This window comes from Mercenaria mercenaria, chromosome 13 (genome assembly GCF_021730395.1).
Source record: "Mercenaria mercenaria strain notata chromosome 13, MADL_Memer_1, whole genome shotgun sequence".
NCBI lineage: Eukaryota > Metazoa > Mollusca > Bivalvia > Venerida > Veneridae > Mercenaria > Mercenaria mercenaria.
Genome location: NC_069373.1, coordinates 71657985 through 71684317, shown reverse-complemented (window position 1 = coordinate 71684317; position 26333 = coordinate 71657985). Strand labels below are relative to the sequence as shown.

Sequence of the window (26333 nt, the reverse complement as noted above, 5' to 3'; positions counted from 1 at the left end):
TAAATTTGCATTCATTTATTCATATTTATGTGGTGATAGCCCTTACATTTAATTGCAGTGTTCTTTTATGTCATTATATACCAGATCTAAAATTGCCCTTTAGTGTACATTAGTATGTAATCTTATTTCCGTGAAGACGAGCCTTGATTTTGTTTGTAGGTTTTGGTCTACACTTATTTTTCATCAGTGGTACATTTATTTCTCCAATTTTGTTTTAAGTTTGTGTTTTTTGTTTTCGTTTTTGGAAAATTATCACTCGCTTTAAGATTCGTATATTCAACTTGCGGAATTTAATGCGGTCATCTGAGCAAGCGTGTTGAGTTTTTATGAAGATATACATCATTTCTGAGGACATGTTTGTGATGCTAAATTTCAAGATAAAGTTGGACTCTATATCAGGTGAATAGAATTTTTGTTGTCATTTTTTGTAGCACTTATAAGTTTTGCTTGGAAGTGTGTAGCACATAGAGGACTAAAATTTTGATTTTTCTCTAAAAATTGTTATTACTGTTATTTAATTATTTAGTGCGTAGATGTCTGCTATTGCACTCTGTTTATTTTTCAGTCAACTTCGCAAGCAACAGTTGCATAATAGTTTATTTATCGCCTCTCAACGAATTTTAACAAGTCACTTTCGATTCTATATTAAACGTTTTAGTGAAGATTATGCACGGAAACTTAGGTATACTTTTAAATGAAAGTTTGCAGGAAAGACTCAAGGAGGAACCCAACCCCATTGAACATTTTGGATTTAGTCATTGATCCAAAATAATTGCGAACGTAAATATTATATGTTATGACATATATGAAGGTCTTATAAAACTGCTGTTATCTAGGGTCCATTTTATAATTCCTTTGTTTAGTAGGCATAGCTGTGTGAGAAGTTGCTGTTAATAGAATGTGTAGAAAATAAACCTGTTCATATGTTATTTTGAGTTTCCTGTGTCAATTATCTTTATGTTCCTTTAGTACAAAAATGGACTCTTTCTATCTTAACACTTTTGAATAATCAACTTTATTTGGGGCAGTGGGTGAGGGATGATGGGAGGGGTAAATGACTGTATACCTTTTGGTTTATTTTCTGCATGTCATGAAAGAATTTAGCTTATAATTTCGAGTATTTTCATTTTTTAATTACGTTTGCATTGTTTCTAATTTTATTTTTTTGCACTTAGATATATTGTCAGCCTTTTTGTGATTTTTCCCACAATTTTATTGTTAAGTTGGTGGTTAGTATTTAATGATAAACAATAAGGAATTAAATAGTTAAAAGTGATTTTTTTTTAACCTGGCAATACTTTTGGTACATGTATATTCAGTTATTCATTTAGTGTAAATATTTATTACTTCTGTGTGTATGAACTTTATTTCCTTTTGATATTTAACCTTTATCCAGCTAAATTTCTAATATGGACTGGTCCATTATTAGTCCCCTACTGGTTGAAAACCAGTTTCGGGGACTATAGGAATGCACTTTTCCGTCATTCCGTCCGTCCGTCCGCAATTTCGTGTCCCGTCCATAACTCTGTCATCCATGAAGGGATTTTAATATTATAATATTACTTGGCACAAATGTTCCCCATGATGAGACGACCCCTAGCTCAAAGGTCAAGGTCACAATTGGAGGTCAAAGGTCAACAGGGCTTTTTTCCTGTCCGGTCCACAAATCTATCCTTGAAGGGATTTTAGTATTACTTGGCACAAATGTTCCCCATGATTGGATGATGTGTCATGCGCAAATCCCGGACACCTAGCTCAAAGGTCAAGGTCACAATTGGAGGTCAAAGGTCAACAGGGCTTTTTTCCTGTCCGGTCCATTACTCCCCCATCCATGAAGAGATTTTAATATTACTTGGCACAAATGTTCCCCATGAGGAAAGGACATGTCATGCGCAAAACCTGGACCCCTAGCTTAAAGGTCAAGGTCACAATTGGAGGTCAAAGGTCAACAAAGCTTTTTTCCTGTCCGGTCCATAACTCTCCCATCTATGAAGGGATTTTAATATTACTTGGCACAAATGTACATCATAATAAGACGATGTGTCATGCACAACTTTCAGACCCCTAGCGCAAAGGTCAAGGTCACACTTAGCAGTCAAATGTTAACATAGCCTGAACAGGGTCTGTTTTGTGTCCGGTCCATAACTCTTGACATTCATTAAGGGATTTTAATATCACTTAGCACAAGTGTTCCCCATGATGAGACGACGTGTCATGCGCAAATCCCGGACCCTTAGCTCAAAGGTTAAGGTCACAATTGGGGGTCAAAGGTCAACAGAGTTTTTTTCCTGTCCCTTCCATAACTCTGCCATCCATGAAGGGATTTTAATATAACTTGGCACAAATGTTCCCCATGATGAGACAACATGTCATGCGCAAAGCCCAGACCCTTAGCTCAAAGGTCAAGGTCACAATTGGAGGTCAAAGGTCAATAAGGTTTTTTCCCTGTCTGATCCAGAACTCTGTCATCCATCAAGGGATTACAATATTACTTGGCATAAATGTTTCCCATGATGAGACGACGTGTCATGCGCAACACCCAGTACCCTAGCTTAAAGGTCAAGGTCACACTTTGAGGATTTTTTTCCTGTCCGGTCTATAACTTTGTCATGCAAAGCAGGATTTAGATATCAGTTGGCACAAATATTCCCCTGGATGAGACAACATGTCAAGCGCAAGAACCAGGTCCCTAGGTCTAAGGTCAAGGTCATATTTAGAGGTCAAAGGTCAAATTCAAGAATGACTTTGTACGGAAAGTTCCTTCTTCATGCATGGAGGGATTTTGATGTAACTTGGACCAAATGTTCACCACCATGAGGCACCCTTATTTTTAGAATTACATCCCTTTGTTTTACTATAAATAGATTTTATTGTAACTTTTATATTACTGGCGGTAGAGAAAAATAGAGACCACTTTTCTGTGGTACAGCATGCATGTTACATCCAATTTTTAGGTGTATTTTGACCTATCTCTACCTGGTAAAGAGTTTCTTGTGGACTTACATTATATAGATTTTTTTTTTTTTTTTTTTTTTAGATTAATTTCCCATTGTTGTTACTATAAATAACTTACATGATAACCCAAAAAAAATCAATATGAAAACAACTGTGGGTTTTTATATATGCACATTTTAATCCAAGTGTGTTGTTACAACATATTGTACATGTAGTACAATATTGTTTGTACATCATTGACAGATATCAGTTCATTATGTTATACTGCAGTAGAGCAAATTAGGTGCCTTCCAGTAGGGGACTTTGTATTGCATGGCAATACTTCATTCACTTGTTCTATTTGGGCAGTACCACTTATGATGGTGTTCACTGGAAATTAACTGACTGAAAAGTGAACAATGCAGACCATGATCAGCCTGCACGGATGTTCAGACTGATCTTGGTCTGCAATGGTTGCAAAGGCAAAATCACTTGCCGCCGGCAGGCTAAAGGTTAACAAAGTAGTTCCTTAGTGTGATAATGTGCTTTCTAACATGTTAGAATGGACTGGTGTTTCTAAATATTAACATTAACTTTGATTAAAATGTAAATATAGCTTGTATTCTCTAGTTTTCTTTCTCAATATAACTATAATAGCCTAGTTTAAACAAAAAAATAATTTCCATGAGTATATGTTAAATGAAATATTCTTTAGTTATTATAACAGCTCTTGCTGTCTGAATGTAAAAACAATTCTTTGTCCATATCTCGTCCTTGTTTCATTTGAATTAATTTCCATGAATATATTAAGATAAATTGATCTATAAGTAAGATAATCACTGATTTAATGTCCACCCACATTATTATCTTAGCCAATCTTTTGAAAGTTAATGAATCATTTACTGGTTATCACAAGCAGGATATATTTACGATATTAAGCTAATGGATTGAGACAGGGAAGCATTCCAGTGTCCAAAATCTGGCGCAGTCAGGTTTGTTCCGTTAAAAAAAGAAGCATGTCCAATAATATTTTTAAAAACTGTCAGATTGTACCAAGTTTCGTAATTACTGTTCGATCCTTGTTTCCCATATCATGGTTTTTCCGAAATTCTTGTTGAATTCAAGTCCATTAATAGAACTCTGAGGAACCATTTTTAGCTCACCTGAGCCAAAGGCTCATGGTGAGCTTTTGTGACCGCTCAGTGTCTGTCGTGGGTCGTGCAGCGTTCGTCCGTCAACAATTTCTAAAGAAATCTTCTTCTTGAAAACCACTGAGCAGAATTACACCTAACTTTACAGGGATGATCCTTGGGTGGCCCCCTTTCAAAATTGTTCAAAGAATTGATTTCCATGCAGAACTGTGGTTGCCATGGCAACCAAAAGGAAAAACTTTAAAAATCTTCTTGTCCAAAACCGCAAGGCCTAGAGCCTTGGTATTTGGCATGTGACATCATCTTATGGTCCTCTATGAAGTTTGTTCAAATTATGCCCCTGGGGTGAAAAGAAGCCCCTCCCCGGGGGTCACAAGTTTTACATAGACTTATATAGGAAAAAACTTTAAAAATCTTCTTGTCTAAAACCACAAGACCTAGGCCTTTGATATTTGGTATGTAGGATTACCTTGTAGTTCTTTACCAAAATTGTTCAAATTATGCCCCTGGGGTGAAAAGAGGCCCAGCCCTGGGGGGTCTCAAGTTTTACATAGACTTATATAGGAAAAATCGTTAAAAATCTTCTTGCCTTAAACTGCAAGGCGTAGGCTTTTGATATTGGGTATGTTGCATTGCCTTGTGGTCCTCTACCAAAATTGTTCAAATTATGCCCCTGGGGTGAAAAGAGACCCAGCCCTTGGGGTCCCAAATTTAACATAGACTTGTATAGGGGAAAAAATCTTCTTGTCTGAAAGTTCAAGGCCTAAGCCTTTGATATTTGGTATGTAGCATTGCCTAGTGGATCTCTAACAAGATTGTTCAAACTATGCCCCTGGGGTGAAAAGAGGCCCCGCCATGGGGGTCACTTGTTATATGGGTTATAAAGGAATAAATACTTAAAAAATTATCAGATCATATTTCCTAGACTGCTTAATTATAATTACCTGATGACCCCAAGCGATAAGGGGTCACTTGACATTGACCTTGACTTACTGACCTACTTTCTTGTTTTTAAACTCGACTATTCTAGGAAAAAGTAGAGCTATCCTACTCACCACGGCGTCCGTGTCGGCGTCACACCTTGGTTAAGTTTTTCGTACCAGTTAACATTTTGACAAAGTCTTTTGAGATAAAGCTTTGAAACTTTCAACACTTATTTACCATCACCATGACAAGTAATAGGCAAGAGCACATAATTCCATCAAGGATTTTGGCTGAATTATGGCCCCTTTTGACTTAGAAATCATGGTTAAGTTTTTCGTACCAGTTCATATTTTGACAAAGTCTTTTGAGATAAAGCTTTGAAACTTTCAACACTTATTAACCATCACCATGTCCAGTTATAGGCAAGAGTACATAACTCCATCAATGATTTTGGCTGAATTATGGCCCCTTTCGACTTTAAATTCTCGGTTAAGTTTTTCGTACCAGTTCATATTTTGACAAAGTCTTTTTAGATAAAGCTTTGAAACTTTCAACACTTGTTTACCATCAATATGCCCAGTTATAGGCAAGAGAACATAACTCCATCAAGGATTTTGGCTGAATTTTGGCCCTTTTTGACTTGGAAATCTTGGTTAAGTTTTTCATTCCAGTTCATATTTTGACAAAGTCTTTTGAGATAAAGCTTTGAAACTTTCAGTACCTGTTTACCATTACCATGTCCAGTTATAGGCAAGAGTACATAACTCCATCAAGGATTTCGGCTAAATTATGGCCCTTTTTGACTTAGAAATCTGGGTTAAGTTTTTCGTACCAGTTAATATTTTTATGTAAAGTGTTTGACATATGGTTTTGAAACTTTTATCACTCAGGGCTTATTTTTTTTCTGCCACTTAAATTTTTTAAAGAAAAAGTTGTGCGTGGCGGACGGAGGATGAATAATGTCGAAAAAATTAGAATGAATATAATATCACTCAATTAGTTCAGTTTTTAGCTCACCAAAGCACAAAGTGCTCAAGTTGAGCTATTGTGACCGGTCATTGTCCGGCGTCCGTCGACGTGCGTCGTCCGTCATACGTCAACATTTGCCTTGTGAGACTCTAGAGACCACATTTTTGACCCAATCTTCGTGAAACTTGGTCAGAATGTTTGTCTTGATGATCTCTAGGTCAAGTTTGAAACTGGGTCATGTGGGATCAAAAACTAGGTCAGTAGGTCAGATCAATGGAAAAGCTTGTGAACACTCCACAGACCACATTTTTGTCCTAATCTTTATGAAACTTGGTCAGAATGTTTGTCTTGATGATCTCTAGGTCAAATTCGAAACTGGGTCATGTGGGGTCAAAAACAAGGTCACCTGGTCAAATCATAGGAAAAGCTTGTGAACACTTTAGAGGCCACATTTGTGACTCAGTCTTTATGAAACTGGGTGAGAATGTTTGTCTTCATCATTTCTAGGTCAAGTATGAATCTGGGTCATGTGGGGTCAAAAACTAGGTCACTAGTCCAGAGCAAAGGAAATTCTTTTCAACACTCTAGAGACCACAATTTAAGTTTGAAACTCGTGGGAATTAGTCAGAATGTTTGTTTTGATAATCTATAGGTCAAGTTCGAATCTGGGTCATATGGGGTCAAAAACTAGGTCACCGGTCAAATCAAAGGAAAAGCTTGTGAACACTCTAGAGGCCAGAGTTGTAACCAGATCTTTACGAAATTTTGTCAGAATGTTTGTCTTGATGATCTTTAGGTCAAGTTCAACTCTTGGTCATGCGGGTCAAAAATTAGGTCATTAGGCCAGATCAACTCTGGTGAGCGATGTATAGGGCCATCATGGCCCTCTTGTTTAAATTTATTTACTACATTCCACAAATAACTCAACAAGCAGATGCTTACACATTAACATTGATTTATCATGTAAGGATAAGTAGTCAGTTCAAAATAATATACCATTTTTTTTTTCAATCTCATTTTCATTTCATACTTTTAACCATGCAATTTGCTCTTGAACCAGTCTATCCTAATATCACATTGAATCAAAAATAGGTTTTAATCTTCTCAACAATTTTCAAAACAAATCTATAAAACTATCCCTATAATTATATAGTTTGCCAATTTTGAATTATCTCCCTTTAATGGTCATTTTTCACTACTAAGATGTTTCTAAAACATGAACATTTAGCTTTAATTTCTAACTTTTTATTTCAAAATTTATATAAGGTCATTTATCCAAAACAGCGTGTTTTATTTTATTTTATGACTTTTGAAAAGCTTTTTAAAAAGCTGAAAGTTTCGTTGTATATAAATCAAAATTTCTATAAGGTTTCATTCATAAAAAGGTATAGTGAAAATACCACCTAAAGGTACAAGTAGCTTTTTATTTTGATGCCTTTGGATGGGGCCATGTATCAATGCTTTATATTGGGCACGTAAAAGAACCAAAAGAACTGCTTTAGTTCCTTTGTATCTCAAAGATTCTTCGACTGAAATTTTACGAATGGCTGAAATACACGACTGAAATTTACGAGCGCATAGATTTATTATGTCTCCCTCAGGAGACATATTGTTTTTGCCCTGTCCGTCCGTCCGTCCGTCCGTACGTCACACTTCATTTCCGAGCAATAACTGGAGAACCATTTGACCTAGAACCTTCAAACTTCATAGGGTTGTAGGGCTGCTGGAGTAGACGACCCCTATTGTTTTTGGGGTCACTCCGTCAAAGGTCAAGGTCACAGGGGCCTGAACATTGAAAACCATTTCCGATCAATAACTAGAAAACCACTTGACCCAGAATGTTGAAACTTCATAGGATGATTGGCCATGAAGAGTAGATGACCCCTATTGATTTTGGGGTCACTCCGTCAAAGGTCAAGGTCACAGGGGCCTGAACATTGAAAACCATTTCCGATCAATAACTAGAGAACCACTTGACCCAGAATGTTGAGACTTCATAGGATGATTTGTCATGAAGAGTAGATGACCCCTATTGATTTTGGGGTCACTCCGTCAAAGGTCAAGGTCACAGGGGCCTGAACATTGAAAACCATTTCCGATCAATAGCTAGAGAACCACTTGACCCAGAATGTTGAAACTTCATAGGATGATTGGTCATAAAGAGTAGATGACCCCTATTGATTTTGGAGTCACTCCATCAAAGGTCAAGGTCACAGGGGCCTGAACATGGAAAACCATTTCCGATCAATAACTAGAGAACCACTTGACCCAGAATGTTGAAACTTGATAGGATGATTGTACATGCAAAGTAGATGACCCCTATCGATTTTGGGGTCACTCCATAAAAGGTCAAGGTCACAGGGGCCTGACCATTGAAAACCATTTCCGGTCAGTAACTTGAGAACCACTTGACCCAGATTGTTGAAACTTAATAGGATGATTGGTCATGCAGAGTAGATGACCCCTGACGATTTTGGGGTCACTCTGTGAAAGGTCAAGGTCACAGGGGCCTGAACCTGGAAAACCATTTCCGGTCAGTAACTTGAGAACCACTTGACCCAGAATGATGAAACTTCATAGGATGATTGGTCATGCAGAGTAGATGACCCCTAACGATTTTAGGGTCACTCTGTTAAAGGTCAAGGCCACAGGGGCCTGAACATGGAAAACCATTTCCAATCAATAACTTGAAAACCTCTCGACCCAGAATGTTGAAACTTCATAGGATGATTGTTCATGCAGAGTAAATGACCCCTATTGTTTTTGGGGTCACTCCGTTAAAGGTCAAGGTCACAGGGGCCTGAACATTGATAACCAGTTCGATGAATAACTTGAGAACCACTTGACCCAGAATGTTGAAACTCCATAGGATGATTGAACATGCAGAGTAGATGACCCCTATTGATTTTGGGGTCAGTCTATTAAAGGTCAAGGTCACAGTGGCCTGTTCATGTAAAATCATTTTTTGGAAATAACTTGAGAACCACTTGACCAACAATGTTGAAACTTAATAGGATGATTGGACATGCAGAGTAGATGACCCCTTTTTAGCCCACCATCATCAGATGGTGGGCTATTCAAATCACTCTGCGTCCGTGGTCCGTCGTCCGTCCGTCCGTCATTCCGTCCGTCCTTCCGTTAACAATATCTCGTTATCGCATTTCCTCAGAAACTACAAGGGGGATTTTGATTAAACTTTGTCAGAATGATGTATTGGTACCCTAGTTGTGTCCCTCTGAAAATCAGACTGGTTCAACAATTTTTGAATGAGTTATGGCCCTTTGTTTATTTCTATAATTTACATAGATTTATATAGGGAAAAACTTTGAAAATCTTCTTGTCCAAAACCACAGAGCCTAGGGCTTTGATATTTCGTATGAAGCATCATCTAGTGGTTCTCTACCAAGATGATTCAAATTATTTCCCTGGGGTCTAATATGGCCCCGCCCCTGGGGGTCACATGCTTTATATAGACTTATATAGGGAAAAACTTTGAAAAACCTCTTGTTCAAAACCACAGGGCCTAGGGCTTTGATATTTTGTATGTGTCATCATCTAGTGGTCTTCTACTAAGATTGTTCAAATTATCTCCCTAGGGTAAAATATGGCCCCGCCCTGGGGGTCATATGGTTTACATAGACTTATATAGGGAAAAATTTTGAAAATCTTCTGGTCCAAACCACAAAGCCTAGGGCTTTGGAATTTGTAATGTAGCATCATCTAGTGGTTCTCTACAAAGCTTGTTCTAATTATCCCCCAAAGGTCAGATATGGCCCCGCCCTGGGGGTCACATGGTTCATATAGACTTGTATATGGAAAGCTTTTAAAATCTTCTTGTCAATAACCTACAACATTCAGATTTGGACAACATGTATGGTTTTGAGTGGCAAGATGAACCTTGACACGAGTTGACCTTGATTTTGACCTAGTGACCTACTTTCACATTTCTGTAGCTACAGCCTTCAAATTTGGACCACATGCATAGTTTTGTGCACTGAAAAAAACTTTGACCTTGACATTGACCTAGTGACCTACTTTCACATTTTTGAAGGTACAGGCTTCAAATTTGGACCACATGCATAGTTTCGTGTTCTGAAATGAAATTTGACCTTGATTTTGACCTAGTGACCTACTTTCACATTTCTCAAGCTACAGCCTTCAAATTTGGACCACATGCATAGTTCTGTGTACCGAAACAAACCTTGACATTAACATTGACCTAGTGACCTACTTTCACATTTTTGAAGGTACAGGCTTCAAATTTGGACCACATGCATAGTTTCGTGTTCTGAAATGAAATTTGACCTTGATTTTGACCTAGTGACCTACTTTCACACTCAAAAATGGCACATTGGTGGGCGCCAAGATCACTCTGTGATCTCTTGTTATTTTGAGGTCACTTGATCAAAGGTCAAGGTCACAGGAGCCTGAACGGTGACTTGAGAACCACTAGGCCAAGAGTGTTGAAATTTAGCGGGATGACTGGACATGCCAAGTAGATAATCCCTATTGCAGCCAACCATCAGTGTCTCTTTGACTTTCGCTCCTGACCTCTATTGACTTCTTGCCTATAGGACTTTGCATTGGGGGAGACATGCGCTTTTTTACAAAAGCATTTTCTAGTTTAAAAGTAATATTATGATCACGCAAATTTATCTATAATATCTTCAAATTGTCATTATTATCGATTACTTTGGCGAGTTGGCTTGATATTAAAAATAACTTTCGTTTTTAGTCTCGAGAAAATGGGCGGAGCTTTAGACGAAGCGCTCAGCAAATATTTCGTTTCATTTGCTTTCGTAATAGTAGGCGGGACTTAATTTGGCGAATCAGATTGACTGATAATCGTTCATGCGTGGCGGAACACTCGTGACTGCGAAGTTTTAAATTATGCCCAGAGGTGTAATTCAGTATCGACATGGTGTATTGTCTTCTTTGGTGTATTGTCTTCGTGTATTGCTAAATATCAGATTATCCGTGACACGCTGTGTATAATATTATTGATAGGTGATAGTCAGCACGATTCTATTGTAACGGTGTTGTTTGGTACAATATCCGGTAGTAAAACAGACCGCTATACAGGTTTACCTCGGATGTTTATTTTACGCAAATTGAAAATTGTTAACTGTGGAAATTTTTTTTCGCCAATTTAATTTTATTTTCGCCAAAAAAGGAATTGGCGAATAGCAGCGGAAACCCAGATCACTTGTTCAGTTTAATAGTCTCTATCTGTAGGAAAGAGTACATAACTCTGTCAGCTGAATTATGGCCCTTTTTGGACTTGGAAATTTGTTCTGTTTTCATACAAGTCCATGTTTTGTCAAAACTATTTGACATATTGCTTTTAAACTTTGAACACTTGCTTATCATCATGATTTCAATCTGTAGGCAAGAGTATATAACTCTGACAACTATTTTCTCTGAATTATGACCCTTTTTGGTCTTTGAAATTGGTTCACACATTGCCATTTAGTGCAAGACTTATCGAAATCCACAAATACAGGAACATTGTTTGTCTAATCTTTTTTTCTTTTGTCTGAATATCTGTGGTAATATTTTGACCCCATTCTTCAATAAATTCTTCGAATAGTCGAGCGTGCTGTCATCCGACAGCTCTTGTTAAGATACAGCCTTGAAATTTGGATGACATGTACAGTTTTGCACACTGATCTTAAAACTGACTTTCAGTGACCATGAGTTTGACCTACTGACCTACTTTCTAATATTTTAGCATCAGTTTGCCATTTTAAACATGTGGCTTGTATTACTTAAGTGAGCGATTCAGGGTCATCATGACCCTCTTGTAATTATATATTATTTTTGCCCTGTTTGTCGAGATGTCTGTCCGTCCATCACACTTTATTTCCGATCAATAACTGGAGAACCATTTCAGCTAGAACCTTCAAACTTCATAGGGTGATAGGGCTTATGGAGTTGATGACCACTATTGATTTTGGGGTCACCCTATCAGAGATCAAGATCAAAGGTGCCTGAACATGGAAAACCATTTCTGATCAATAACTTGAGAACCACTTGACCCAGAACGTTGAAACTTTTTAGGTTAATTGGACATGGAAAGTAGATGACCCCTATTGATTTTGGGGTCACTTGATCAAAGGCCAAGTTCACAGGGGCCAGAATCCGTCACATATGGGGGAGACATATTATTTTTGCCCTGTCCGTCTGTCTGTCCATCACACTTTATTTCCAATCAATAACTGGAGAACCATTTGACCTAGAACCTTTAAACTTCATAGGGTTTATAGGGCCTACAGAATAGATGACCCCTATCGTTTTTGAGGTCATTCCATCAAAGGTCAAGGTCAAAAGGGGCTTGAACATGGAAAACCATTTCCGATCAATAGCTTGAGAACCGCTTGACCCAGAATGTTAAAACTTCATATGATCATTTGACATGCAGAGTAGATGACCCCTATTGATTATGGGGTCACTTGATCAAAGGTCAAGGTCACAGGGGCCAGAACATGGAAAGCCATTTCCAATCAATAACATGAGAACCACCTGACCCAGAATGTTGAAACATCATGAGATGATTGGACATGCCAAGTAGGTGATCCCTATTGCATTTCAGTCACAAGCCAACCATCAGAGTCTCTTTGACTGTCGTTCCTGTCCCCTATTGACTTCTTGCCTATTACTACAAAGCTTCGGGGGAGACATGTGCTTTTCTACAAAAGCATAGATCTTCTAGTTTTCAAATATCTTGATTAGTTTTCAATTTATTTTCAAAACACAATTTGATGGAGTAATTATGTCTTACCCTGTCCGTCCGTCTGTCACACTTCATTTCCAGTCAATAACTGGAGAATCATTTGACCTAGAACCTTCAAACTTAATAGGATGGTAGGGCTTATGGAGTACAACCCCTATTGTTTTTGGGGTCACTCCATCAAAGGTCAAGGACACGGGCCTGAACATGAAAAACCATTTCCGATCAATAACTTGAGAACCACTTGACCCAGAATGTTGAAACTTCATAGGATGATTGATCATGCAGAGTAGTAATCCCTACTGATTTTGGGGTCACTCTATTAAAGGTCAAGGTCACAGAGACCAGAATATGGAAAACCATTTCCGATCAATAACTTGAGAACCACTTGACCCAGAATGTTGAAACTTAATAGGATGATTGGACATGCAGAGTAGATAACCCCTATTGACTTTTGGGTCACTCTATTAAAGGTCAAGGTCACAGGGGCCTGGACATGGAAAACCATTTCCAGTCAGTAACTTGAGAACCACTTGACCCAGAATGTTGAAACTTCACAGGATGATTGATCATGCAGAGTAGATGACCCTTTTGATTTTGGGGTCACTCTAATAAAGGTCAAGATCTCAGGGGCCTGAACATGCAAAACCATTTTCGATCAATAACTTGAGAACCACTTGACCAAGAATGTTGAAACTTAATAGGATGATTGGACATGCAGAGTAGATGACCCTTTTGATTTTGGGGTCACTCTAATAAAGGTCAAGATCTCAGGGGCCTGAACATGCAAAACCATTTTCGATCAATAACTTGAGAACCACTTGACCAAGAATGTTGAAACTTAATAGGGTGATTGGACATGCAGAGTAGATGACCCCTATTGACTTTGGGGTCACTCTATTAAAGGTCAGGGTCACAGGGGCCTGAACCTGGAAACCATTTCCAGTCAGTAACTTGAGAACCACTTAACCCAGTATGTTGAAACTTCATAGGATGATTGGACATGCAGGGTGAATGATCCCTATTGATTTTGGGGTCACTCTGTTAAAGGTCAAGGTCGCAGTGGACAGAACATTGAAATCCATATCCGGTCAATAACTTGAGAACTATTTGACCTAGAACCTTCAAATTTGATAGGGTGATAGGACTTACAGAGTAGATGACCCATATTGTTTTAAGGGTCACTCCATCAAAGGTCAAGGTCACAGGGGGCTGATCATAGAAAACTCTTTTCAATCAATAACTTGAGAACCACTTGACCCAGAATGATGAAACTTAATAGGATGATTGGTCATAAAGAGTAGATGACCCCTACTGATTCCAACCATCAGTGTCTCTTTGACTTTTGCTCCTGTCCCCTATTGACTTCTTGCATATATGACTATGCATTGGGGGAGACATGTGCTTTTCTACAAAAGCATCTTCTAGTTTCAGTCACTTTTTACTTGAAATTCAATGTTAATTTTGTTTGTGAGTGGATTGTAATAAAACATTCAAGGTATAACTTTTCAGTGGAATTTGTTTTTAGAATTTGAGATTTTGCTTGACTTTTTTATAATGGGGAAAATATAATTGTGACCCATAAAATTTGACATAAAAATATATTTGAAAAATAATTCTAACTTATTACCACCCTCAGAAACCTTTAAGAATAGTGTATAGTTCATATTGGGATCTTGCAAAATAAAAGTCACAATAGACTAAAAACAGTTGCATAGATTCTGCTAAGATTTTATTCCCTTTCTACCAAGCGTTTTTGCAGGGAATAAGTTTGTTAAATTGTTGATAAATAGTATAAAAGTATTCTGATTAAAATAGAGTGTTAATTAAAACCTTTAAAAATTAGAAGTGTGTGTCATAAATGCCAAATTAATAATGTAGGTTAGAAATGTAAACTTATTAATGTAGATCACAAATGCAAAGTTACTAATGTAGGTCACAAATGCAAAGTTACTAATGTAGGTCACAAATGTAAACTTAGTAATGTAGGCCACAAATGCAAAGTTACTAATGTAGGTCACAAATGCAAAGTTACAAATGTAGGTCACAAATTCAAAGTTACTAATGTAGGTCACAAATGTAAAATTATTAATGTAGGCCACAAATGTAAAATATACATTATAATGTAGGCCACAATAATTAATGTCACAAATTATATAATGTAGGTCACAAATTAAATATTAAGTATTAATTAAATGTTATGGCCTAATTGGCAAATGTTCAAAATTAAATTATTAATGTAGGCCACAAATGTAAATTAATGTAGGTCCAATAATATGTAGGTCACAAATGCAGTTATTAATGTAGGTCACAAATGTAAAATTATTAACGTAGGTCACAAATGCAGTTATTAATGTAGGTCACAAAATTTAATTATGTAACAATGAGTTTAATGTAGGCACATGTAAATTGGCACAATGAGTTATTAATGTAGGTCACAAATGTAAAATTATAAATGTAGGTCACAAATGCAGTTATTAATGTAGGTCACAAATGTAAAATTAGTTATGTAGGTCACAAATGTAAAATTATTAATATAGGTCACAGATGCAGTTATTAATGTAGGTCACAAAATTTAATGTAAAATTATTAATGTATGCCACAAATGTAAATTTATTTATATAGGCCACAAATGTAAAATTAGTAATGTAGGCCACAAATGTAAAATTGTTAATGTAGGTCACAAATGCAGTTATTAATGTAGGTCACAAAATTTAATGTAAAATTATTAATGTAGGTCACAAAATTTAATGTAAAATTATTAATGTAGGTCACAAATGTAAAATTATTAATGTAGGCCACAAATGCAAAGTTAATATTAATGTAGCTCACAAATACAACATTATTAATGTAGGTCACAAATTCAAAGTTACTAATGTAGGTCATAAATGTAAAATTAGTAATGTAGATCATAAATGCCATGTCACATATTGATTTGCAAGACAAGTAATGTTTGTCTTTACATTGCAGCTTAAAACCTTGTCTTAAACACATGCATGCTGTTGCATCTTGGCATTTTTGAACCCGCAAATTTTGTTAATGGGTCTTTAGATTATTAAGATAGTTGAAAATCCCGAAGTTTTGTCAGATTTTGTTAAAACTTAAGACTTCTTAGTTGTTTTGTTTTTCATTTTACTAATTTACTACCTTGGACATCAGTTTTTTTTCTAAAATCTCCCAAAATTACACCATTCTGGATTTGAAGTTAGTTTGAAGACTATGATTTTAACGTTAAGGCTGGTTTCACAAATGATTTGTCCTCTTTTTCATTGTTCAATGGATTTTACCTATTTAATGCTGTGATACCGGGAAGAATAATAACGTAAATAGAAATCAAAGTTTAATCAAACCAAGAATTTTTCAAGACTGATCTCAGCTTTTTATCTGAAAGAATTTCCTTATATTCCTTGGTATTAATGGTACATATATTGAAAAGGATCGTTCACATTTTCAACATAATCCCACGCCTGTATGATCGACTGCTACATTTGATACAATGTACCTTTTCATTCAGATGAATATAACAGTTTTTGATAACGATTATAACTATGAAACATTTTTTCAACAGGTGCCTATGATATTAGTCGGAAACAAGTGTGACCTTGAAGATGAAAGGGTCGTTGGCAAGGATCAAGGTCAAGGTCTTGCTCATCAATGGAATAGTGATTTCCTAGAAACATCTGCCAAAGCTAAAATTAATGTGAATGAGGTAAGAAGACTGGGTCTTTAATTGTTGAGGTAGAGGACTTGGTTAATGGTTATGAAACTAAGATTGGAGACCAGTCTCAAAAACTCTAGCGTCTGATTGGTTCAGTTTGACTCAGTCTTGAAATTAAACAAATGGACCCGCCCTAGTCATTTCAGTAAGGAAAACAAAAGGTTGCACAAATCTGGATGAGTTTGCTATGCTCTCTTGATATAATGCCAAAATAGATTCTCCTCTAGCCCTTATCAGCCTGCCCAGTTAGTTTAGTAGGTAGAGCACAGATACGGTATCAGGTTGTGAGCTTGGTCACAGGGCATGCCACGTTCTCTGAGATGATTTGACAGAAGGCAGTCTGCCTAGTAATTTGTCATTCACTGCTAAGCATTAGCTACTTGCAGAGAGTAGGTAAGTTCTGGTAAAGAATGCAGGAACACTGGTTAGGTTAAAGTGGCTACTGTTAAACGGGTGTAAAACACATAAATCACCCACACCAGTCCATGAGGATAAGTTGTGAGTTACTTGCAGAGAACAGGTATATACTACATGTACTATTAGAAAGTCCAAGAGAACTTGTTAAGTTCAATTGATGCCAGTTGTGTAACAAAATTATTGATGAAATTTGCATTTGAACCTATTTTAGGCAAATTCGAAGCAGTTTCAATAGTGGCTGATTGTGTTATTGCCAATGTTCAGTGCTAATTAGTAATTAGAAGTATTAATAGTGAAAATGACATAAAATTCCAGTTTTATGAGAAACTGTAGGATTATAAAAGACTGTTAAATAATGAACATTTTATAAGTCTTTTAAGGTTACACTAGTAAAAGAGCACAAATCAACTTATTTTGAGCACAAAGTTTAAATGTTAAATATCTATAAAAGTTCTTCCATTCAAAATAATAAATTTGATATTTTTTGCGAGAAATTCATTTAAATATATCTCTGTTACAATTGGGTTAATTTCAGATTTTCAACACCCTTGTAAGAATGATAAACAAGAAGGATCCAGGTAACAAGAAGCGTACTGGAAGTTCAAGTTCATCAGGATGCTGTTGTGTTATGCTCTAAGATATAATATCTCACTTCTTATGGTTAGTATACAATACTTTATTGTAGAATCCTGTTACCCAGGTCAATGACCGGAAACCGGTTCAGTAACTGATTTTTTTTTATTGAACCGACATGGAAGTGTGATGTCAGTTTTGACATTATTTTGTTCTGTGACGTCTTGTTAAAATTTTGGTTATCATCAATATTTTGTGTGTCAAATAATTTAAACAATTGAGTACCCATGATTCTGTTAAGGTGTTTGATAAGCAACTTATTGAACAGCAATAATATTGCCATACATGTTACATGGTTACTATCACTCCTAAGCCTGTACTGGCACTCTGGTTACGTCCCCGTGCACACATACGTTTGTTGTGTTAAGAACCACTTAAGGCACAACATTGCCATTTAGTTAGCATAATTATATTCATGTAGTAAATTTCATCCAGATCGTGATGAAAGCTTGAAGCTTATTTTAGTCTGCTTCTATAGGAAGATGTTGTCATTACTGAAGTGGGTCTTTAACTCATGACCTGGGTTGAGTGGCATATTAACCACTAGACCACTGCTCCCCTTTTAGTATATATTGCTCTAAAGCACCCGCCCGGTAAGCTCAGTAGGGAGAGCGTCGGTTTACAGATCGCGGGGTTGCGAGTTTGATCCCCAGGCAGGGCGTATGTTCTACGTGACGATTTGATAAAAGACATTGTGTCTGAAATCATTCGTCCTCCACCTCTGATAATTCATGTGGGGAAGTTGGCAGTTACTTGCGGAGAACAGGTTAGTACTGGTATAGAATCCAGGAAGACTGGTTAGGTTAACTGCCCGTCATTACATGACTGAAAAACTGTTGAAAAACGGCGTTAAACCCAAAAAAAAACAAACAAAACATTGCTCTAAGGTATAAGATGTCACCACTTCTTATGGTCAGTATACAATGAACTAAGATTTAACTAGTTGAAGTTAATTAGTCCCCTACTGGTAACACTGGAGGGGCTATAGGAATGTGCTAGGTTTATAAAACTTGGTATGTGAATAGAGAGCAATATGTAGATTATGCACGTACATGGCTTGTGCTTGTAGGTCAAAGGTCAAGGTCACCATTGAAGTCAAGTAAAAATTGATTCCGCTCCATAACTTTAATGTGCACTGATTGAATTTCTTAGTGCTACACACTAATGTTCCCCATGATGAGACAATGTGTAAACACTTGACCTATGCTTGTCGGTCAAAGGTCAAGGTCACTATTGAAAGTTTTCCACCGGTAATGGGACTTCTGTATTGCCACTGCAATACTAGGTCACTTGTTTATTTTAAGTTAATTGGAGGCTTTACTGGCTCAGTGGTTATGGTGATCACAAAGAATTTTGACAGTCTTGTCAAGGGCATAATTCAACTCTTACAAAGTCATCAGGCTCATCTGGCTTGTGGATTGTCTGTGTTTATGCAGATGTCTTCAACCACTTATAAACTGAAAACTTGCTATTTTCCATTAAAAAGCTGAGACTCCCCATATTGCATTTAAAAGCTGAAAATCACCATCTGACTCTTAAAAGAAGTGGGCATGTGATTTACAGTCTATTAATTTTTGCATATTTTCTAGTTATCACTGTTTATTTGATAAGATCCTGGTTGTATTGGACTAACTTTAGCGTTGATTTAGGTGTATGTAAGATCATTCATTTTTCCCTTGCTTTATCCTCTGTATCATGTACAATGTTGTAAAGTCTCCTAATACTAGACAGATTACGTCTAGGGATTTGAGAATTAATCAAGGCAAAGGCAAATCCTGTGTATAAGGTTTTTACTGGATTGTTGCCATGACGATGTAAGAATGCCTCATAATAAGTTTAATCTAGTGTTTATAATTGTATTCTGCTGACAGAATTGCCATTTATTGATGCACAATTATTTTAATTACACAGCATTACAAAATCTTTACGATCTGTAGGCATTTTGTTCAGAGTTAGCAAAATACTAGACTTTTCTTCAGATCCAGAGAAATAGTTCCTTTGATCAATTTTTGAAATAATAGATTTGCCAGAACTAAACCATAATTTATCAGTTATCAGACTGGTTTTATGCTGATTTATATTATGTTGAAATTTTGAACAATTCCCAACTCCACATACTGCTGGTTCTATGTAATGAATTTCCAGAAATTGTAAAAAAAAATATATATCAGCTATATGTATAATTTCATTCCTGTTGTAAAATTTTATTGAATCATGCTACAAGGACATTATAACTGTTATGATTTATATAACCACAAAATCGTTTTATTTGTTTGTATTTTACAGGGGCCAAATCAAAGGACAACAAACAAACAAACTTGAGGGGTCTTGTAGCAGTTGCTTTGCTTCCCTGAGCCCAGTCCACGCTGTAACCAGGATTCATACAACTTAATCTTTGTTTGTTTAACACAAAATAATGTATTATTTTTAAATTGCATACCTAAAACACATGTACAGTATAGTAGGGATTGTAGATGACACATATGAAACCTGTAAAAAAGTTGTAATGACATTTTTTTGACCTAACACCGTATTTCATATACTTAAATGTCCTTAAAAGTGCAGACACCATCTCTTTATTAAAAGCCTTTGTAAAGAAATGAATACAAATAGTATGTACATATAGAAAAAATCTATAAAAAATTCTGAGCTGGAGATTAAAAGGAAATGAATTCAAAACCAGCTTTTTATATGCATTTAATTTTTTTCTTTTTTTTTGTAATTTTTCTCTGCTGTTTTTTTTCCCTACATACTGACTGAAGCAGCTTTATGGGAAGGTAGTTAGATGTTCGGTTTTCAGTTTCATTTTCAGAGTTGGCTTCATTTTTAGGTGTTGTTTTTTTTAATACATAGATAAATACATCTGTAAACATTTTTGTCTGCCAAACTGCTTGTTTACTTTTTAGCTCGACTATTCGAAGAATAAGTAGAGCTATCCTACTCACCACGACGTCGGCGTCAGCATCAAACCCTGGTTAAGTTTTTCGTACCAGTCCACATTTTGACAAAGTCTTTTGAGATAAAGCTTTGAAACTTTCAACACTTGTTTGCCATCACCATGTCCAGTTATAGGCAAGAGTACATAACTCTGTCAAGCATTTTGACTGAATTATGGCCCCTTTTGACTTAGAAATCTTGGTTAAGTTTTTCGTACCAGTCTACATTTTTACAAGTCTTTTGAGATAAAGCTTTGAAACTTTCAACACTTGTTTACCATCACCATGTACAGTTGTAGGCAAGAGTACATAACTCCATCAAGCATTTTGGTTGAATTATTGCCCCTTTTTGACTTAGAAATCTTGGTTAAGTTTTTCATACCAGTCTACATTTTGACAAAGTCTTTTGAGATAAAGCTTTGAAACTTTCAACACTTGTTTACCATCACCATGTCCAGTTGTAGGCAAGAGTACATAACTCCATCAAGCATTTTGGCTGAATTATGGCCCCTTCTGGCTTAGAAATCTTGGTTAAGTTTGTCGTACCAGTTTATATTTTGTGTAAAGTGTTTGACATATGGCTTTGAAACTTTTATATCTTGTTCAGTATTATAGTCTCTATCAATAGGCAAGAGTACATAACTCTGTCATCTTTTTTGGCTGAATTATGGCCCTTTTTGAACTTGGAAATTGGTTCTGTTTTCGTATATGTCCATGTTTTGTCAAGACTATTTGACATATAGCTTTTAAACTTTAAACACTTGTTTATCATTATGATTTCCATCTGTAGGCAAGTGTACATAACTCTGTCAACTATTTTGACTGAATTATGACCATTTTTGGACTTGGAAATTAGTTAAATTTTTCATACAAGTCCATATTTTGCCTAGCATATAACTTAACATATTTGCCATCATGGTCACACATTGCCATTTAGTGCAAGACTAATCGAAATCCACATATACGGGAACATTTTTTGTTTAATCCAATTTTTTCTTTTGTCTGAAAATCTATGGAATATATTTGGACCTCATTCTTCAATCAATTCTTTGAATAGTTGAGCGCGCTGTCATCTGACAGCTCTTGTTTTGTGTGTTTGTATCTAAAGATACTGTCTTAAGGCTGTTTTAAGTTTACACATGCCTAAATTTTAGCTAACGTCATTCTGTTGTGGTATTTTTAAGATTTTTTTTCATTTAGGATATTTGTCATCTGTATTATTTAGCTGTCTTCACTGCACTTTTTACAAGTATGAGATTTGTCACTCATTTTCAGTGGTCTATATTTTGTACCAGGCTTTCAAACAGGCTTTTGTAGCAATAACTTCTAGGTATATTTTTAGTATGGTGTGTTATTAGGGGTTTTATGGTAATTATCTTAGGCTTGACTGTAAACTTGTTTTATGAAGGACTGTAACCATCAAACCATTTTTAGTCATTTTTACTCATGTTTGTAATGTTTTGGCCGTCTTTCAACGGTCAGTTTATATTTTTTATTGCTTTATAATTGCTTTTAAACAAATTATGCTATAGTTTGATTTCTGCATTGTTTGATGACGTGTATTTCCTATGTATGACTGGTGATTGACGGTATGACTGATGGAATAAGAAGATGGATATGGACTTTATGATGCATTCTTATTCTTATGAATAAGTCAATAGGATTCATACAGGAAATAAATACGTTCAGCTTCTTTACACATAGATGTCAACATCGTTGAAAATCCTTAGAGTTAAATCTTGTATCAGTACACTGTCCCTACTCTAGAAAAATCAAGGTATATTAAGAACATATAGACATCAAAAGTTATTTTTTGAAATGTTTGGAGCTAAACTTTAAAGGAATGTATGCTTCACTTTCCATTCATAGTAATATATAATTAAGAAATAATATATATCTCATTTAGTGATTTGTCGCTAAATAAATCATTGTTTGGAGTTAAGATGAGAAGGAATTATATCACGAGGGCACAGCCCGAGTGATATAATAATACGCATCTGAACGACAAACAATGATTTTATTCAAGAACAAATTACTAAATGAGATATATTATTTCGATTCTAACGGCAGTCATTAAATATTTGCCCGTTTTCAGTCGGTTTCTTTTCCAGCACACCGCTATGCCGTTTGACACCATGACGTAATGATTGTGACGTCAGAACAGTGAATTGTTTATAATAATTCACTGTTTTCAGCCTTCTTTGTTTAATAGGAAAATGAATCGGATCGTGTTAGAATGCAAATTAAAGCGATTCGCCAGTTTCAAGAATGAGCTTATTAACATCAGATCTGGGACCAAAGTTAAAAAAATTGGGTTTGGAAACCAGACTGAAAACTCCAGCATCTAATTGGTTATTTTGAACTTAGTCTTGAAATTGACCAATGAGAGAGTTGATTTCAGAGACTGGTTCCAAACTCAATCTTTGACCTATATGCTAAGGATTTGAAACTAACTCTGTTTTATAACCTTTGAATCTGGTCTAGGTCATTGAAGTGGCTCTTTAATTTGAAAGTAAATCTGCTTTCATCTTTTCTTCCAGTGTTCAAAGAGTATTAACTGCTAATTGTAAATACCATTCTGTCTTAGAGCCATGCTGCTGTATACTATAGCTTAATGTTTATGTATTGTTTAGTGCCAAAAAAAAAGTTCTTTTTTTTTTTTACAAAAATATGGATTTAATTTAATGTCAAAGGGAAAATAAGAATAACAAGTATATAGAAGTTTAATTTCATTACTTTTATTTAATTGTTTTTGCATTTGCAATATTATGGCCAGTCCATTGTTGATGAAAAATAGCAAGAATCTTTCGTACCTTTAAAGGGACTTCTTTTTACCACAGACCTACCCCTTGTAATACAGTTAATAGAGTTTGACGGTTTGATTCTGGATTGAATGATTTATCACATGAATTCGTTACTTCAAATAAAACATATTATCAAAAATCTTATTTTACACTTTCAGTGGTGATTCACTGTCTGGGCCACTTCTGAAAATATTGCATTGTGATAAATGTGGCGATTCAAGCAAAACTCTATCAAATTTCTAGCTCCATTAATTGGCAGAGTAAAATAGAATAAATAAATCTTAGATCCATTTCTTGAAAAAATACCTGAATTTCCCTTTAAAGAAAGTTACTTGCCTACTTGATGTTAAATGCTTAACTTTTATACATTAAATAAGGTTTCTTCCTTTAGTATTTTTAAAATTGTGATAATTTATATATTTTGTGTTCAAAAAGAGTAACCAAGTGTTCAGTTATTTCTGTGTTTCAGAGTATTTTTTAAAGATTAACAAAAAAAAATGTTTTATGTAGGTACTAAATGTGCAATATTTCACAAAAATTATCTAAAGTGTATTTGTATCAAACTCACCAGTTGGCTGAATATAGAAAATGGATTAAAACAGAAAAATGACTTTCAGTGATTAGATTATTTTCTGATACTTTACTAAACTATTCTAAAAACCATGATATGAAGTCTCCTGTCAGTTAGCAGCTGGTTACAGTATATTATGAAGAAATGACAAGTTACTGTCTTGTTCAACAAAACGTAACTTTATTCCAGATTCTACCTGTCATACTAGCAAAACATTCTTGGTGTACAAACTGGCACATTTTTGAGTTTTATCTTTGTAGATACTGTGGAATCATTTAGTTTCATAGACACGAAAAATTGTGGTTTCAATGAAAACAGCTGTTTCATGGGGATATAAATGAATAGATTTCAACTTCTAAACATAAAATGAATGGAATTTTTCATTTTCATCGGGAGTTAATTTTATGGATAGATTTAATGAAATCCATGAAAATTAGTCTCCCATGAATATTAATGATAATTATTACAGTATATATTCTTTAATAATCATTTTATGCCTGTACAAATTGTAAAATATTGGTTTTGACATTCTGCATGTTATGATTGAAATGCTTGTTTGTACATTTTTCTGAAAGTTCATCTGTAAAATATAGGAATCTCATGTGAATGCATTAAATTTTAGCTTTCTAGGCAGGATAATGTTTGCTTTTAGGTTTTAAAGTTACTTGTAGACGTCTTTCAGAAGGTTTACTCGTCGAGTTCTTACCAGGTAGTTTCTGGTTTGAGTTTTCGCAAAAATAAATTTATTGTTTGAGCTTTCACAAAAATAAATAATCAAGAATGCTAGAATGTAACAGTGAAAGTATGTTACCAAGAATGTAACTGTGAAAACGTGTTACCAAGAATGTAACAGTGAAAACATGTTACCATGAATGTTATGGTGAAAACGTGTTACCAAGAATGTAACAGTGAAAACGTGTTACCAAGAATGTAACAGTGAAAACATGTTACCAAGAATGTAATAAGGTGAAAACATGTAATAGTATATTTTGTAGTTCCATAAATAATCATAATCTTCACGTTACAACATTCAGGGCTTTTCTCAAGTTATAAAAAAACATACCCCCTTTTTGGTAGAGCCTAAATTTATTTTAGTAAAAATTTCAGTTTTAAGTATCTGTCACATTTTACAAAATGGCAGAGGAGGCCCTGACATTAATTTTTGATGTGTATTTAGAACAACAAGAAATTGTATCATTTGCAAGTCATTGACGATAAATGTGTTGAATTTAGACAGTACAGTGATTCCCATGCTGCTTAACAAAATACAGGTTTTTGATATGACTTCTGTTAACTGCTGGTTGGTATACAAGTTATAGATGATTAATGGATTTTAATACATGGTTCATTTTGATTGGTTGTTTCGAATACATGATCATTCTGATTGGTGGGTTTGAATACATGGTTGGTTTCTGATTGGTGGATGCGAATACATGGTTCTGTATAATCTTATTTTTGTGTACCCTGTTTAACAATATTTTGCCTATTGATAATAAAAAATATGTACTATATACATGTGCCAGAGTTATTTCTTATGTCCATGAGTTTGGGTAGAAAGCCATTCAATCAGCTATTACATAAGATGGGAAGGCCTAATGCAATGAAATTGAAATAAACTTTCTGACTGAACCCTCTAAGTATACATACCTTGTTGTGTACAGTATGGATAGACCAGACAGGACTGCACAATATTTAAAAGATCCTGGACTTTTAAATTAACAGGAAACATTTAGTTTCTTACATTTAATGTGTTTTTATAGTTGTTTACTAAAGTTTTATCTATGATTTTGAGTTGTTTATTGATACGAGATAATTATATGATCAGTTACATTTTGAAGCATTCAGTGTTTAGAAGGGTGGGATTGTCACAGTATAATTTCATTTGTACTGAACTATACTAAAGTGATTCTAAAATCATGAACTTTGGAATTCAACAATTTGTTTTAATAAAGATTTAGATGTTCATAGAAAACAAATTTAGGCCTCACCAAATTAAAAAGTTGTTCATCGGATTTGCCGCTCGTATATTTTCAGAAACACAAAATAAATATTTTTTTTTGTTTTTGGCTTGTGCTCGCCCCATTGAAAAAAATCAATCCAAAATGTTTTGGTGCGCTACTTTTTACGAACGTAAAAGTGTATAAATGCTTATAATTCCAGTCCTAGATTGTTCTCAAACGGATTTTAATTAAAAATATTCTATGTTAAAAAGGGGCATAACTCTGTCTAGATTCAGACTTAAGAGTATTGTTTCTCCAGGTGTAGACGACAGTAAATAACTGTTCTAAGTTTCAAATCAGAAGCTTTAATAGATCTAGTACACTCACATAGATATTTGATGTATCAAAAACTTTGTAAAGTCAGCTAAGAATGCTACATTTTCATAGCAGTAAATATTCAAGTCACATATGTATGTGATAAGTATGGTGTAAGGTTATGCAATGTTGTTTATTACATATATTCTAACAGCATTTTCAAAAGCATGCATTATTTGATTACAGTGTACTGTATGACAATGTTATTACCCTTTTTTTCACGAGTTCGCT

General features: G+C 35.3%; 1 protein-coding gene across 2 annotated transcripts in view; it reads left to right on the top strand.

The window, feature by feature from the left end:
- The window catches only part of LOC123528674 (ras-related protein Rap-1b), a 43415-nt gene that overhangs the window by 6032 nt on the left and 11050 nt on the right, over nucleotides 1-26333 (top strand). Inside the window, exons 6-8 of one of the 2 annotated variants that reach the window (XM_045308577.2) lie at nucleotides 16277-16417; nucleotides 17379-17503; nucleotides 19763-25298. The exons of the other annotated variant lie outside the window; for it this stretch is intronic. Coding sequence (XP_045164512.1) covers nucleotides 16277-16417; nucleotides 17379-17480 — 243 coding nt within the window. The 3' untranslated portion in view covers nucleotides 17481-17503; nucleotides 19763-25298. Of the gene's footprint in view, nucleotides 1-16276; nucleotides 16418-17378; nucleotides 17504-19762; nucleotides 25299-26333 lie in introns of those variants that run through there. 2 annotated transcript variants of the gene reach the window in all.